Source organism: Cydia amplana, chromosome 1 (assembly GCF_948474715.1).
Source record: "Cydia amplana chromosome 1, ilCydAmpl1.1, whole genome shotgun sequence".
Taxonomy (NCBI): domain Eukaryota; kingdom Metazoa; phylum Arthropoda; class Insecta; order Lepidoptera; family Tortricidae; genus Cydia; species Cydia amplana.
The window spans coordinates 9,903,885-9,920,864 of record NC_086069.1 but is presented as its reverse complement, the minus strand read 5'-3'; the positions used below and the strand labels follow the sequence as shown (position 1 = coordinate 9,920,864).

The window sequence follows — 16,980 nt, the reverse complement described above, 5'->3', positions numbered from 1 at the left end:
CCATTTTAATGTAAAATTATAACCAAATTTTTAAATCTTGCTATCCTATTAAAGCAAATGACTCCAAAATAATCATTGTAAACCCAAAAATAGTAAATGACCACCAAAATTGTAACCACATTTTAATTTAAAATGTGCAAATATTCAATATATCGTTATCCTATTAAATTAATTAATCCACTTCGTCACCTTTCTCTAGTAGCATTTCATTTCTGTAACAGTCGCAGTTCTAACCTAACCTAACCCACTTTTCTAGTAGCATTTCGTTTCTGTAAGGGTCGCAGTTCAAACCTAACCTAACCCACTTTTCTAGTAGCATTTTGTTTCTGTAAGGGTCGCAGTTCAAACCTAACCTGACCCATTTTTCTAGTAGCATTTCTTTTTTGTAAGGGTCGCAGTTCAAACCTAACCTAACCCACTTTTCTAGTAGCATTTCTTTTCTGTAAGGGTCGCAGTTCAAACCTAACCTAACCCACTTTTCTAGTAGCATTTCTTTTCTGTAAGGGTCGCAGTTCAAACCTAACCTAACCTACTTCAGTATGCTACTAGAAAAGTACCAGGTAGGTATCTATGCGGTGCGGGATACAGGGGGTTGAGCGGGAGGCTAGTAATTTTGGCATCATTTTACTTTATTTGGTAATATGTGTACAGTTTTTGGTAATCATACTGGTTTATTTATGTGAAAATATCGCATTAATTTGGTATTCTAGATTTGGTGATCATGAATGATTTTTGGTGATCATTCAATATATTTGGTATTCGAATACAATTTGAAGTGCAGTCGTAATTAAAACGGTGGTACTTTTGTAATTTTAGGCCTTATTTTTTTGGTGTTCAATAATTTTTTTTGGTAAGCATGATTTTTTTATTTAGGGTACCAAAGTATTTTTTGGTGGTCATTATATTTGTAGCCTTAGTGATGTACCGACTATGGTTTTGGCCGACTAGCCGACTAGCCGACTAATCGGCACTCGGATGGCCGATTAGTCGGCCGACTAGTCAGCCAAGTTCATAATCGTTACTTCCGATAAAGATTACATTCGTATGGCAACTGTAGTAGCTTTATTCTAGTTCGGATGCATTAGAAAAACATTTTTTTTTGCTCCTTGCGTCGTCGCGCTTTCAATATCAACTGAAAGATGTTCCGTGCTACTGCGACAATACACCTACATAATTACTTAGGTACCTATACTTGAATTTAATATGAACTCAAGCACATTTTGTACCCTAAATACGTATTAGAGTAGAATGGGCATGTAACATTTGATTAATATTGGCTTTTTATTTTATTCATGTCCTGCTTTCTGTAATTAATAATAGGCCGACTAATCGGCCTTTTTTGCCGACTAGTCGCCGACTAATCGCCGACTAGAAATGTAGCCGGATAGTCGGCTTTCCCGACTAGTCGGCGACTAGTCGGTACATCCCTACTAAATATCTTCTAATCCGTACGAAATTTGTCTCTCTTTTAGGTTTTAAGTTTTTTCTTGAACATCCTGAAATAAGAGAAAGATCAAGTGGATGTCAACACATAATACAAAAATATATGGGCATAACGCCCATAAATTATTGAATTAATAATTGATTGATGATTTATGATGAATGCTCCGTCACAACTGAGCCTTGTAGATAGGTATATCTGGAACTCAATATTGAAAACAAACTCAACTTTGTATGGAGACCTTATTTAAGAACCTATCAGCGAAAGATCTTGGACAGAGAATCCTATGTAACATATCTTAAAAAATTATGTATGTGATGTAACCTTTTGAACTTAATAAACTTTATCTTATCTTATCTTATCTTATCTTAGACTACCCTTTAATTTAGTTATCTCTGGCACTACTAAATGCACCGGATCGTTTTGTAATTGTCGCATATTGACACGACCGTGAACACTGCAATTTATCGACGCACGAATGCACATCTTTAAACCGCAGCGTATTACATCGGAGACAAAAAATAGATAGCAACTCGAGTCTTATAAAGCCAAACTTTAGATCTATTATAATTATACGCTACCGGTTGACTTCTATTTCTGATTTTGGGCGACGTAACCGCCAAAAGAATAATCGTCGTAGGCGACAATCTCAGGCGTTTAAAATACAGTGCTGTTATTAAAAATGATAAAAAGTGAAATGTTAAAAAGTTCGAAAGAAATCTATACAAATCACGTTCTTAACCATCGACTATCGCCCTTTGCTTAACATAGCCCGGGCTCCCTTCAGACTCTTCCGAGTAGCCAAATCACATGACGTCCGTAAAATATTATTATTTCATACAATCGGAGGTAAAAAAAGGCAATATTTCAGAGAAGAAAAAACCAAATTGATGCGCGCCAATTCGTGTGACATATCGATAAAGATAAGTCATCTAGTACTTAATACAATCTTAAATTTATAGGTAAATAATATTTTATCGTGAAGCGTACGTAAGCCCGAACTTAAAATACATTTCTGTCTCTCGGTATCATTTTTTCACTGGTCAATTGGTCATTCTACGAGTAACAATAAGTATCTCCTAGTACTTAGACGGAGAATGGGCTACTTGTTATGTTAAAATGTTATTTTTCATCTTACGTTAAAACCATAAATTAAAACTTAATAGTTGAGAAACAAGTGCTAAGAGGAAAGTGGATGAGCGCTTCTCACACGTTGTCCCAATTTTCCTCTTATTGACATTATGAAGCATATTTTTACACTATGTGGTATATTTTATAACATTCTATGCCCCTTTAACTTTTTTCTATTTTTTAATAATGATTCATTTGCACTTTTATGTAAGTAACTTTTTCACGCCTTCTTTTAATTAAAACACAGCGCTATAAATATGTATAGATACCTATATTGAATAATTTGCGTATTAAAATGCGACACAAATGTCGTAAAAATACATACCTAATCGTAATATCTGACCAACGCTTATTATGCAGATTATGTAATTATTAAAAACAAGTTGTAGACCAGTTAGTTGGCAACAATACAAGATATGCACCTATTGGACAATGTTTGCCTATTGATAAATGCTTATAAATGCTGTTCATTTCAAACAGAATGTTTCGTGTCCAATACACAGCACTTTACAGTCAAAACATTGTTGTATTGCACAGAATCAATCTCCTAAATTTACGAGTTTTGAGGAATTTCGATCGAAACGTGACGACTGCAAAATAATATTTTGGCATAACACAGGCAACCGAAATATAATTGTCATTGCTACGTGATCTAAAATATGTTCAACTAGCTGTTGCCCGCGACTTCGTACGCGTGGATTTGTATATTGGTGGTTATATATTCTACATTAGCTTAGAACATTATGCAGCAAAAGATAGCAGTAGGGACTGTTAATCATTTGTTAATTATTATACACAACCTGGCTACGAAGTTTCTAGCCCCTGAGTAAAATTGTTCTCGATATAATCCCTCTGAACCCCCAGCATATTTTCAAGTCCACTATTTAGTAAAACCTACTACCTAGAAGTACCTGCGACGTCCCACGGGTGAAGGTACCTTATGGCGGTTGGCGCCTACGCTATTATTAACGCCGCTCCAATACAATTGCGGTGCTATGCGACGTAAGCGCCAAGTGCCATAAGGTACCTTTTCCCGTGGAACGTCACCAAGGTCCTATTTACGAAGTTAGAAGTTCCTAGCTTTAAATACAATTTGAACTCTCTACCAACTTTCAACCCCTTCTTAAACCTTTTAGGGGATGAATTTTTAAAAAGCTGAAATTACTTTTCATGTATTTTAATAATATGCCTTTATACAATGATTCAAGTCCCACACTCAAATAAATGTTTGAACTCCATACAAATTTTCAACCCCTTTTTTACCCACTTGAGGGATGAATTTTCAAAAATGCCGAAATTACTTTTCTTGTATTCTAATAATATGCCTTTATACAAAGATTCAAGTCCCGCACACAAAAACATGTTTTATCTCCATAAAAACTTTCAACCCCTATTTAATCCTTTTAAGGGATGAATTTTTAAAAACGCTGAAATCACTTTTTTTGTATTCTTACAATATGCCATTATACAAAGAATCAAGTCCCGCACTCAAAAAAATATTTGATGTGCATACAAACTTTCAACCCCTTTTGCACCACCTTGGGGGATGAATTTTCAAAAACGCTGAGTTTACTTTTCGTGTATTCTAATAATATGCCTTTATGCAAAGATTCAAGTTCCGCACTCAAAAGAATGTTTGATCTCCATACAAACTTTCAACCCCTATTTCCCACCTTGGGGGATGAATTTTCAAAAACGCTGAAATTACTTTTCTTGTATTCTTATAATATGCCCTTATACAAAGATTCAAGCCCCGCACTCAAAAAAATATTTGATGTGCATACAAACTTTCAACCCCTTTTTCACCACCTTGGGGGATGAATTTTTAAAAACCCTGAAATTACTTTTCTTGTATTCTTATAATATGCCCTTATACAAAGATTCAAGTCCCGCACTCAAAAAAATATTTGATGTGCATACTAACTTTCAACCCCTTTTTCACCACCTTGGGGGATGAATTTTCAAAAACGCTGAAATTACTTTTCTTGTATTCTTATAATATGCCCTTATACAAAGATTCAAGTCCCGCACTCAAAAAAATATTTGATGTGCATACAAACTTTCAACCCCCTTTTCACCACCTTAGGGAATGAATTTTCAAAAACGCTGAAATAACTTTTTTTGTATTCTTATAATATGCCTTTATAAAAAGATTCAAGTCCCGCACTCAAAAAAATGTTTGATCTCCACACAAATTTTCAACCCCTATTTCCAACCTTGGGGGATGAATTTTTAAAAACGCTGAAATTACTTTTCTTGTATTCTTATAATATGCCCTTATACAAAGATTCAAGCCCCGCACTCAAAAAAATATTTGATGTGCATACAAACTTTCAACCCCTTTTTCACCACCTTCGGGGATGAATTTTTAAAACCCTGAAATTACTTTTCTTGTATTCTTATAATATACCCTTATACAAAGATTCAAGTCCCGCACTCAAAAAAATATTTGATATGCATACTAACTTTCAACCCATTTTTCACCACCTTGGGGGATGAATTTTCAAAAACGCTTAAATTACTTTTCTTGTATTCTTATAATATGCCCTTATACAAAGATTCAAGTCCCGCACTCAAAAAAAGATTTGATGTGCATACAAACTTTCAACCCCTTTTTCACCACCTTGGGGGATGTATTTTCAAAAACGCTGAAATCAGTTTTCTTTTCTTTTATTATAATACCTTTTTACGAAGTTTCAAGTTCCTAGCTTACAATAAAATTTGAACCCCAAGACAAACTTTCATCCCCTTTTTAATCCCCTTAGGGGTTGAATTACCTAAAACGTCGCAATTCCTGTTTTTTGTCATCGGCTATTATGTCTTTCTAAGAAGTTTCAAAGCATTTTTAATGGATTCAAACTTTCAACCCCTTTTTAACCCTGATAGGGGATGAATTTTCAAAAACGCTGAAATTACTTTTCCCATCTTATAATAATATCCCCATATACAAAGTTTCAAGTCCAACACTCACAAAAATATTTGATCTCCATACAAACTTTCAACCCCTTTTTCACCACCTTGGGGGATGAATTTTCAAAAACGCTGAAATTACTTTTCCCGTCTTATAATAATATCCCCATATACAAAGTTTCAAGTCCAACACTCACAAAAATATTTGATCTCCATACAAACTTTCAACCCCTTTTTCACCACCTTGGGGGATGAATTTTCAAAAACGCTGAAATTACTTTTCCCGTCTTATAATAATATCCCCATATACAAAGTTTCAAGTCCAACACTCACAAAAATATTTGATCTCCATACAAACTTTCAACCCCTTTTTCACCACCTTGGGGGATGAATTTTCGAAAACGCAGAAATTAGTTTTCTTGTTTTTTAATTTAATACCTTTTTACGAAGTTTCAAGGTCCCAGCTTAAAATAAAATTTGCACCCCAGGACAAAGTTTCATCCCCTTTTTTACCCCCTTAGGGGTTGTATTACCTAAAACGTCGCAATTCCTTTTTTTTGTCATCGACTATTATGTCTTTCTAAGAAGTTTCAAAGCATTTGTAATGGGTTCAAACTTTCAACCCCTTTTTAACCCTGTTAGGGGATGAATTTTCAAAAACGCTGAAATTACTTTTCCCGTCTTATAATAATATCCCCATATACAAAGTGTCAAATCCAACACTCACAAAAATATTTGATCTCCATACAAACTTTCAACCCCTTTTTCACCACCTTGGGGGATGAATTTTCGAAAACGCAGAAATTAGTTTTCTTGTTTTTTAATATAGTACATTTTTACGAAGTTTCAAATTCCTAGCTTAAAATAAAACTTGCACCCCATACAACCTTTCATCCCCTTTTTAACCCCCTTAGGGGTTGAATTTCTCAAAATCGCTTCTTAGCTCTTATACATTTTATAAATGCAACCTAGTGTCCAAATTTCAACTTTCTAGCGTTTGTAGTTTCGGCTCTGCGTTGATGAGTCAGTCAGTCAGTCAGTCAGTCAGTCAGTCAGTCAGTCAGTCAGTCAATCAGTCAGGACACGTGCATTTATATATATAGATAATAAAAATCTGTCCATTATGTAAGTACTAGTACAAACTATTAAAAATACCGTTTATCTTATTTCTCATCGGCTGAAGTTAACGGATAGTTTTAAAATTGGTATGAATGATGTGTTATAAAGGAACGAACGATATATACGAGTGTTATACCTACTATATACTTAATTATCAGATTTTAATGTTTTCTACCTACAGTTACTTTTTTTAACGTGATTCATTCGAAAAAAGTTTAGGATTCCACCTTATTAAATAGCCTTTAGAATGCCAAATTATATTAATTTATAGCTTAATATAATTAATCCTTTATTACGAAAGATATTAAATATTTCAAGCTTAATACAATTAACCCTTATAGCCTTTAAAAATCATCACAGTATTTTCATTTAGTCATTATGAAGTTATTTGCGTTATTTTTTTCTCATTACAAGCTTTTATTTAACTTGCAATGTACCTTTGTAAGTATGTACCTAGTTATGTATGTAACAAAGTTTGTACGGCTCAAATCTTGCAAGTTAAATTTTACCTAATTCATGACTTCGGGTCGGGTGTAAGTCGGGTGACAATACTGACAATGCAATATTATGGTACCATCGTGCTGATCTGGTGATGGAGACTGACAGGAGGTGGTCATATTAACTCTGTGATTAAACAAAGCAACCTAATTGTTTTTGGGGTTTTTAGAGTTGTCTCGATGAGTATTAGTTGCCTGTGGAATGAAAGTACAGTCAGCGATAAAAGCTTATACCAAAAATGACATTTTTGCCAAAAAGTTATTTTCTTGTAAATTAAACAAAAATGAGCTCACTGAAGTCACGAAGTGAACGAAAGTGTTCGAAGAATAATGATCGGTTTGATATTCCAAATCACTTATGACAGTTAATTTACGGTAATACCTATGCGTCATATTCGCAAAAGATTTATCCGTGAATAATTAAATTAAAAATAACGCATATATTCACCGTCAATTAAAAAGCACTTAGAATTCCTCAACATCAAAAAAGTTAACGAAACGTTCAAAATAAATTTCATTTTTACAACTACATGAATCCTAAGTTCAGTGTCAGTGTTATTAATACGGTTGCCCTTAAGATTTTTAATGATTCTGGAACAGCTGCGCGTGAGTCACACGACATTGGACCGAGAAAACGGAAAATCCAAGAAAAATAGCGCTCACAACGGCGTAAGGACATTACTGACACGTCGGCGCTTACGCCAATATTAGGTTTTCGAAAAATAGGTATCAAAGTATAATGTAACCGACCCTGAATATGATCGCGAAAATCACAACTAAGCTACTATTTAATTATCACAACTCTAGAGTAGTTATGTCTATGTAGTTTATAAATTTAAATATACTTTGGCAATAATACAAGATCGTTTGTTTTAGGCTATTCTCTGCCGGGATAAACATCATAACAATATCCTCAGCTCCTGCTTTGTTATTCCTTGAGCTTATATCGGGGTCAATCGGTACATTGTAAGGTAATAAAAACAATGCAGTGTACTCACGTTGTGTTGATGCATGGTCAGGATGACGTTGTCGAAGGTAGCCGTGTTGGACAGGGCTTCAGAACTTCCCCGAAGCAGCTCGGCCAAGAGGTCAGCTCCTGGCCTCACTCCAGCCAGCTTGGAAGGCGATGAAGTAGCTCTCACGTGCGTTGGCCCTTTAGCTCGTGTACCAACGGTTGGTGCTGCTCCAACACTTATCTTTCGACCAGCAGTAACAGTAGCATCGGAGAAACTACGCCGGCCGACTTCAACAGACCGTGTTGACGGAGGCTCCAAATTTCTGCCATACGGCCCTTTTGAAAAGTGTTGTCGCTTGGTTTCGACATCAGAATTGTCGGAAGGGCTGAAAGGAGACGGCGAAGCGGTTCTATCTCGAGAGCATGAATCGCTCTCGGCTTCGGAGGGAGAGTCACCTCGTGACGTGACTCCGTAATTACGTCTCATTCTAAAAGAATCGTCGTCTCGTTCGTCTGAACTTTGTTGTGAAAATCTTGCCCTTCTTGTTCGTAGGTCTTCAGTTCTAGGCCACATATGGACGGGAGCCTCGCAAGGACTCGGGGGACCATTAGTACAAGAATCGTCGGATTTATCTCCCAGTAAGGATGAAGTTCGTGTCTCAGCCGATAATCGCATCTCCTGAAGAGAGGCATCGCTGTTCTCACGCTTACAACCATTTACTGGCGGAGACTCTTCTCCCCCATCATCACTAGCTGTTGTGATGTATATTCCTTTCCTTCTTTTCTTATCGTGTAACGGCCGACGTCTTTCTCTAATACCTATTGGCGCTGGCGTATTAGTCTTCTTTACCGCTTCTAACAAATGAGCAACTTTTTCACTCGTGATGGTCTCATCTTCTTTATCTTTGTCCAAAGAACCGTCAGAAGCAGCATCCGACCGAGGGGGCTCATCCGGCGGTAACTCTTTTGACCACTGTTTCACTATACACTCATACACTGGCACTGGTAAAGTACTCGCGATTTTGTTCGCGGGCTCTTCCCATCTATCGATGAGAAAGTTTTCACATTCACAGTCCACATTAACACATGCGTTTGGCGGAGGGTCCGGGAGTGGTGGGAAAGCAAAAGGTTGGGCTGGTTCGAGGGGAGATGTTCCTTCACTGTGAGCCTGAGCACTGTCGGCTTGCGAGCCGTCACTTTCTTCACGTAGTTCATGTAGAACGCGTGACGCCATCAACAAGGGCAGACTGCCACCAGCGACGGTCGAGCCTTCCTCCCGCACAGGAGGTACACGACGCGGTAACGGGTGTGTTAACGAACGCGTCCCGAGCTGCTTATGAGGTGCATCGGGTGGAGGCGACCGAGGTGCCGGTGAGGCATGCGCCAATAGACCTTCATCCGATCCCACGGCTGAATCAACAGACGCAACCGACCCCCCCTCGGTTACAGTCTCTTCCGTCGCAAGACTAGCCGACTCATCGTTCCGCGTGCACGACGAGCCAGCACGTTCCACCCCTGCTTTTTCGCTCTTACTGCCAAAATCGAAGATCGAAGGCAACCGGTTGGTAGCACGGTAGTACTTCTCTTGAGTACAATCACCGTGAGAAAATGAAGCACTGCGATATGGTATAGTTTTTTGCGCATACGAGCCGACAATCAATCGGGACTCAACACGCGGTAGGGTAATTTTCTCCGTATCAAAAATGTCATTTTCGTAGCGGTCGACGGAGACACCGCGAGTAGGGCTATGACGGTGCCGTAAGCGGGGAGGTGGTACTGGAGGTAAGACAGGTGCAGAGTGTGGTGGAGGCGGAGGAGGCGGTGGAGGCGGTGGTTGAGGAGATACTGGAGGAGTACTGTTGCCACGCGGCAACAACCGCTTCGTGAGATCTTGGAGGCGCTGATGACGCGAGGGCCGCTCGTCGCGCGCGCCGCGACCCATGCGGGGCCTTAAGCGCTCCAGCGTGCGGCGGTCCGGCTTGGCGCGGCCGAGGCAAGCCGCCACCGCCTCCTCGGAGCAGCAGCGGCAGGGGCAGACCCGCGGCGGCGGCGCTCGGCGGACCGCGTACCGCACCGCTCCCAGCGTCACGTACGGAGACCTGCACACGATCCTATATTTAGAGAAGACAGTGGCAGTGCGCGCGGCTCGCCGAAGAGCTTGGCGGCGAGTGCGACGGATTTAGAGCGGGCAAGCGTCCCCCGCTACTTGCCGACGAATTCCGGGAGGATTCCCCGCGACCCACTCCGCTACGGTTCAAGAGTTATATCGGAACAGATGATTCGAATCCAAATTAAATTTAGTCAAAGTTTGCTTTTGACGGCGTGAAGTCATTAAGATCCAAGTATTGGCATATGGTTATAGTCAATATTGGATAGATATTTACGTTCAAGAGCAAACATTCGAACGTTCCTAAGGACAGCAGGTGGCAGTCAGACAGACGGAAGACGTTGGCTAAAAATAGGAGAACACTGGCGATTTAGCGACAGCGCGACCTCGTAACAATGTTTACAATTTCACTGAGACTTTGCAGAGCTAGTACATGCCAGAATTAATACTGCACGCGTAACAGTCGTATTTTTTTCAGCGTAGACATGACTGTTACATTGTAAGCGACAAATTACAATAACAAAACTGTGCGACAATGCGATTTTATACATGGATATGACACCGTAAGAATAAGAATTCTATGAATAAGATTCTAGACCTAGAACATGTTTTAATGTTTATTTCTTATTGTATTAGGTAAGCCCCATTTAGACGGTTCGAGAACTTACATGCGATTTTCGTTACATTGCGGTATTTGGTCGATCGACTGAATTCATTGTACTCTGTATTTAGCAATGTATCGAAAATGCCATGAAATTTCTTGAATCGTCTAAATGGGGCTAATTTCTTGAATCGTCTAAGGTAGTCTAGATAACCCAAAGCCGCACGCATTACACGCATATGACCTAGGGCTTCTAGACAAGGAGGTGGCAGAGTAAAATATAAATTTTATGGGCATCACCTCCTCGTCAGAAAAAAAAATCGGGGAATTGGCGTCTTTTTACTAAGAAGGCAAGTACCGTCGCTCACGGACACCCGCAACACCAGAGGGTTTGAAAGTGCGTTGCCGGTAGGGTTTGCAATCCGGATCCGGAATGTATGAAATTATCCGGATCTGCATCCGGATCCGCGGATCTTCCCATACATTTCGGATCCGTCGTGCAAACCCTAGTTGCCGGCCTTTTAGATGGGAGTACGCACTCCATTGCTCGAGTCTGCAGGCAGATAACGAGTATAGGTTTTGCACTGTTGGCCCTCAGATAAAAACGGGAAGTCTATGAGGCCTATGAGCTTACAGGGGGCCTGGCGTGCTGGCGCCGGGCTCGCGCGCCATCTTGCGGCTGGCGCGCGGAGCACGCCATCTACGTCACGTCACGCCGCGCATGGCGCGTCAACGCCGCGTCTGTAAACAAGAGAATACGGTTATAACAGGAAAAAAGTATTTTCGCCAGCGTAAATACATTTTTAATTTTAAACATGTAGGTATAGATAAAAAAAAACAAATGTGATTCCTAAGGATAGGCGTCGGCAAACCACGGCTCTTTCGGGGTACAATCTTCTTATTCCATACCAACAAAAATCGAAAGCGATCAACTAGCATTCGTGGCTCTTTGAAATTCCAGAATCTGGTGATTTTTGTACGGCTGGCTCTTTTTCTTAAAGTTTGCCGACCCCTGGCCTAAGATGTCGCTCTGCCAACCGTGAAAAGTTGAAAAACTAACTATAACTGCTAAAAGTCAACACTTGCAAAAATAACATATACCTATTTTTTCTTCCCTGCTAGGAGGGATCAAAGTGGCACTTTTCCTCCCTGCTAGGAGGGATCAAAGTAACACTTTTCTGTTCTAGCACACTATTTTTACATTTTTTTGCACATTATTTTTAGGGTTCCGTAGCCCAATGGCAAAAAACGGAACCCTTATAGATTCGTCATGTCTGTCTGTCTGTCTGTCCGTCTGTCTGTCCGTCCGTATGTCACAGCCACTTTTCTCCGAAACTATAAGAACTATACTGTTGAAACTTGGTAAGTAGATGTATTCTGTAAACCGCATTAAGATTTTCACACAAAAATAGAAAAAAAAACAATCAATTTTGGGGTTCCCCATACTTCGAACTGAAACTCAAAAATTTTTTTTTCATCAAACCCATACGTGTGGGGTATCTATGGATAGGTCTTCAAAAATGATATTGAGGTTTCTAATATCATTTTTTTCTAAACTGAATAGTTTGCGCGAGAGACACTTCCAAAGTGGTAAAATGTGTGTCCCCCCCCCTGTAACTTCTAAAATAAGAGAATGATAAAACTAAAAAAATTATATGATGTACATTACCATGTAAACTTCCACCGAAAATTGGTTTGAACGAGATCTAGTAAGTAGTTTTTTTTTATACGTCATAAATCGCCTAAATACGGAACCCTTCATGGGCGAGTCCGACTCGCACTTGGCCGGTTTTTTTAACTTAAATCATCTGTTTAAGCATCAGATTGTGTCAACACTAAGATTTTTTTATTTTCCTCATAGTTGATGTGAAAAGCAGTATGTGTCACACGGTATCAAAATGATTTCGTCTTGGGCGTTAACACTTGAATCCCTCATTACGCTCAGGATTCTACTTTAGAATCTCTCACTACGTTCGGGATTCTATTGTAGAATCCATCGCTTCATTCAGGATTCAATGTACGCCCTTGACGGAAATATATCATTTTGATCCCTTGTAACACAAACTACTATTTACCGTTTAACGTCCGCACAACATATTTAAAGTCTTTAGAAAGTTTTCGGAGAAAAGTCATAACTACTGCCATCTACCGAGAATCGCGAGCACTTCGGCACGTTCAGCTGTAATGGTTGGACGGTGTTTAGGCGGATATTAGCTAGGGCGGGCGGTAGCGGGAGGTAACGGATAGATGTCACTATTTTCACTATTTGTCACTATATTCAGTTCTATATATAGAGACTGAGATGTCTTTTTTGTTGAGTTACCGAAGAGTGGCACTACCTTACTGTATCTCTACTGCGTTTTACCATAAGGGCCAGGTCAGTTGCACCAATCGCACTTGACAGACTGATCAACATCACTCAGCAGTGAACTCTCTTATTACTATAACTACTCGTACAATAAAATTTAGCGATCGTTTTATAGACGCTAGCTGATTGGTGCAACCGACTCAACCGAGTGACAACACTGACAACAGACTCCATGTAAAATATAATCCCATCAAAAACATTACATGTAAAAAGGTGCAAGTCTCGCAACGCTTAAATTACTACAAAAAAGTTTTGAGATGTAATGTGAAACCAAGTCGGTTATTTTAATCAGTGCCAGGGGGTGTTAAAACCGTATCAATAAGATAACTTTAATTTGTAATACGTATAATGACTTGGCCATCGCACGGCTGCATAATGACAAAAGAATCATCGTCACCTATTAAAAATAATTCTAATTGAATTGAATTGGTGCCCCCCAGATCAGTACGAAATAAATATTCATTATTATATTATTTATGCACGTTATTCCCAATTTAGATGTGTGTAAGTCGGGTAATTTTTCTCCAAAAATGCATGGGATGCTTCAAAATAAGAATGAATCAAAGTATCACGGAGTTGACAAGCGTCTGTAGCTTACTAAAACCGTTAAACACCCGGCAGGCGGTAGGTACGATCGTTTGCTACTAACATGATAAAAAAACCCGCCAAGTGCGAGTCGGACTCGCGCACGGAGGGTTCCGCACCATCAACAAAAAATAGAGCAAAAAATCGTGTTTATTGTATGGGAGCCCCCCTTAAATATTTATTTTATTTTATTTTTAGCATTTGTTGTTATAGCGGCAACAGTGATACATCATTTGTGTAAATTTCAACTGTCTAGCTATCGCGGTTCATGAGATACAGCCTGGTGACAGATGGACGGACGGACAGCGAAGTCTTAGTAATAGGGTCCCGTTTTTTACCCTTTGGGTACGGAACCCTAAAAAGATGTAAACACTAAGAATATTTTGTCAGTCTCATAAAAATCTTCACCCAATTAAAGTTTGACATTAAACATAAATCCGGTGAGCCGACTTGTACGTAATAAACAAGGATGTTCATAAAATTAAGGAAACACTCATTTTAACCATCTTAACTTTGCCAGGATCTTCCTTGATGTAAGTTTGCGCAGTAAATGTATGAAAGGAGGTAATTACTGCGTCACCTCAACGCGGAAATTATTTAAAACCTTTGTGCGCGTCCAAATATGGGGGAGCCTTAAATAATAAAACAGAAATATTACGTTTCGAATAATATAAATCAAAATACTTAAATATAAATATAAACGAAACATGTAATAAACATCTATAACTGTAACCTGCCCTGGGCTGCCCCCGACGCAAAGGTGCCCATCACGCTCGCTGTGTTGCAGCGTTAGCTTCCGATGGACAGTCATTGCATCAGGAATCATAGTAGCGCCAAATAATAAAAAAACCGGCCAGTCCGAGTCGGACTCGCGCACGAAGGGTTACGTACCATTAAGCAAATAACGTCAAAAAAATCACGTTTGTAGTATAGAAGAATATTTATTTTATTCTGTTTTTATTAGGGTTCCGTAGCCAAATGGCAAAAAACTGAACCCTTATAGATTCGTCATGTCTGTCTGTCTGTCCGTCTGTCCGTTTGTCTGTCCGTCCGTATGTCACAGCCACTTTTCTCCGAAACTATAAGAACTATACTGTTGAAACTTGGTAAGTAGATGTATTCTGTAAACCGCATTAAGATTTTCACACAAAAATAGAAAAAAAAAACAATAAATTTTTGGGGTTCCCCATACTTCGAACTGAAACTCAAAATTTTTTTTTCATCAAACCCATACGTGTGGGGTATCTATGGATAGGTCTTCAAAAATGATATTGAGGTTTCTAATATCATTTTTTTCTAAACTGAATAGTTTGCGCGAGAGACACTTCCAAAGTGGTAAAATGTGTGTCCCTCCCCCTGTAACTTCTAAAATAAGAGAATGATAAAACTAAAAAAATATATGATGTACATTACCATGTAAACTTCCACCTAAAATTGGTTTGAACGAGATCTAGTAAGTAGTTTTTTTTTATAAGTACGTCATAAATCGCCTAAATACGGAACCCTTCATGGGCGAGTCCGACTCGCACTTGGCCGCTTTTTAGTATTTGCTGTTATAGCGGCAACAGAAATACATCATCAGTGAAAATTTCAACTGTCTAGCTATCACGGTTCATGAAATACAGCCTTGTGACAGACAGAGACGGACAGACAGACGGACAGCCAGGCAGTGGAGTCTTAGTAAAAGCTAGTAAAAAGGGTCCTGTTTTAACCATTTGGGTACGGAACCCTTAAAAGTAGTTAGTCCTGCGAATTATGGCACTTTGTCACATAAAACCGCCTTTTCGAATTACTAAAAGAGTCGAGGGCTATGATGGTCGACTTTTGATATAGTTGTATAAATGATGAAAAACTAATATTTTATCCAGTTTTTATTGATTTTACGTCTTTTCCACATTTGACAGCGATAGTCGTTAAACGATTTACTGCATAACATGGTCGTTGTATATGTCATTTGTCTACATTTCTAACTTAAACCACATCTTAAACTTAGTTGATAAGTGGATAAGTTAAATGAGCATAATAGTCCTGCTGAAAAGGATAGAATGAATGCATCAAACAAAACACTTTTTCCGGATCTACTTTCATTCTTATTTTATGGACCTACTTAATCCACACTTGTTTAGTAAGTAGGTACGATCAAACGCGTATTTATGCTTGAAACGGGAATTCTTTGTTACGGTTTTGGGTGTTTCGTTAGGATTACACGAAAGTTGTTTTGTATTATAAACTTTATTACAATTTCTTAAAAATGGGGCATCGAAATAGAAATTAATCTAATCCACGTAAGGTCAAGTGAGGTAAATGCAACTATGGGGTTATTGCGTCTCTCCGTTCTTTCTCGAATACGATTGGTCGAAACGCCCTCTACTATGCAACGTTTCATTTCCAAGTAGCTCAGGCTTTATTACTAGACGACGGGAGGGGGCGTTTCGACCAATCGTATTCGAGAAAGAACGGAAAGACGCAATAACCCCATAGTTGCATTTACCTCACTTGACCTTATGGTTATTTCGTCTATTTTTTGCAGCATACCTATACAACAATCATAAATCTTTACACAAACTGTTGCTTATTGTCTACAGGAGTGACAAATTTTGGTTTACAATTTGTGCATTATCTTAGTATCTGGAAACATTGATTTGGGCTCTTGTTTTAGGATCTCAGTGATCTCACAATTGTACCTATAGATTTTGTCAATCTGACAGGTTGGTACGTTGCACAATATGGATACGAATCGAATGAAGCGTGTGGCTTGTGGCGGATAGGCCGCAACACAAGGCCACGTCTCTAGTTACTTTACAATACCAATAATGTACCAGTAGTTGACACTATTAAGTCAGCTATCATTACATGAAATCTTCAATGTTCTTGTATTCTGACAATAGGGATGATGACACATGTTGAATTTTATAACAAAATCTAGTAAAATAGATAGCAAACGAGCAATTTATCACAATAATGTGGATATTAAAATAAAATATTGAAAAATTACAAAATTACAGGACCTGAAAGTTTCAAAATTTAAGTTTTTTTTTAACTTCCAAAAACGATAAAAGTAAGGGTACCATTCGATTCCTTACATTTCATCCAAAAAAATATTGTATAGCAACTATATACATAAACGCAATATTTCACCGACAAAAACGCAATTTTCTTGTTTTGTCCATACTACAAGATGGGCGATGACGTCACGGCCTCTGGCCGGTTTGTATAGGGCGTTTCGCGAGTGAAGTGCGACTGTCGGAATTTGACTACAATTTCTG

At 38.8% G+C, this 16,980-nt stretch overlaps 2 protein-coding genes across 4 annotated transcripts in view; one reads left to right on the top strand and one right to left on the bottom strand.

Moving 5' to 3' along the window:
- LOC134647513 (uncharacterized) overlaps positions 1-16,980 on the top strand; it is a 206,595-nt gene that overhangs the window by 135,967 nt on the left and 53,648 nt on the right. The window lies entirely within an intron of this gene.
- LOC134663129 (rho guanine nucleotide exchange factor 17) overlaps positions 1-16,980 on the bottom strand; it is a 150,073-nt gene that overhangs the window by 93,215 nt on the left and 39,878 nt on the right. For all 3 annotated transcript variants that reach the window (XM_063519479.1, XM_063519460.1, XM_063519469.1), the window contains exons 2-3: positions 11,396-11,502; positions 8,097-10,152 (exon numbers count right to left, since the gene is read on the bottom strand). In XM_063519479.1, the coding sequence (XP_063375549.1) occupies positions 8,097-10,152; positions 11,396-11,433 (2,094 nt within the window). In that variant the 5' untranslated portion in view covers positions 11,434-11,502. The remainder of the gene's footprint in view (positions 1-8,096; positions 10,153-11,395; positions 11,503-16,980) is intronic.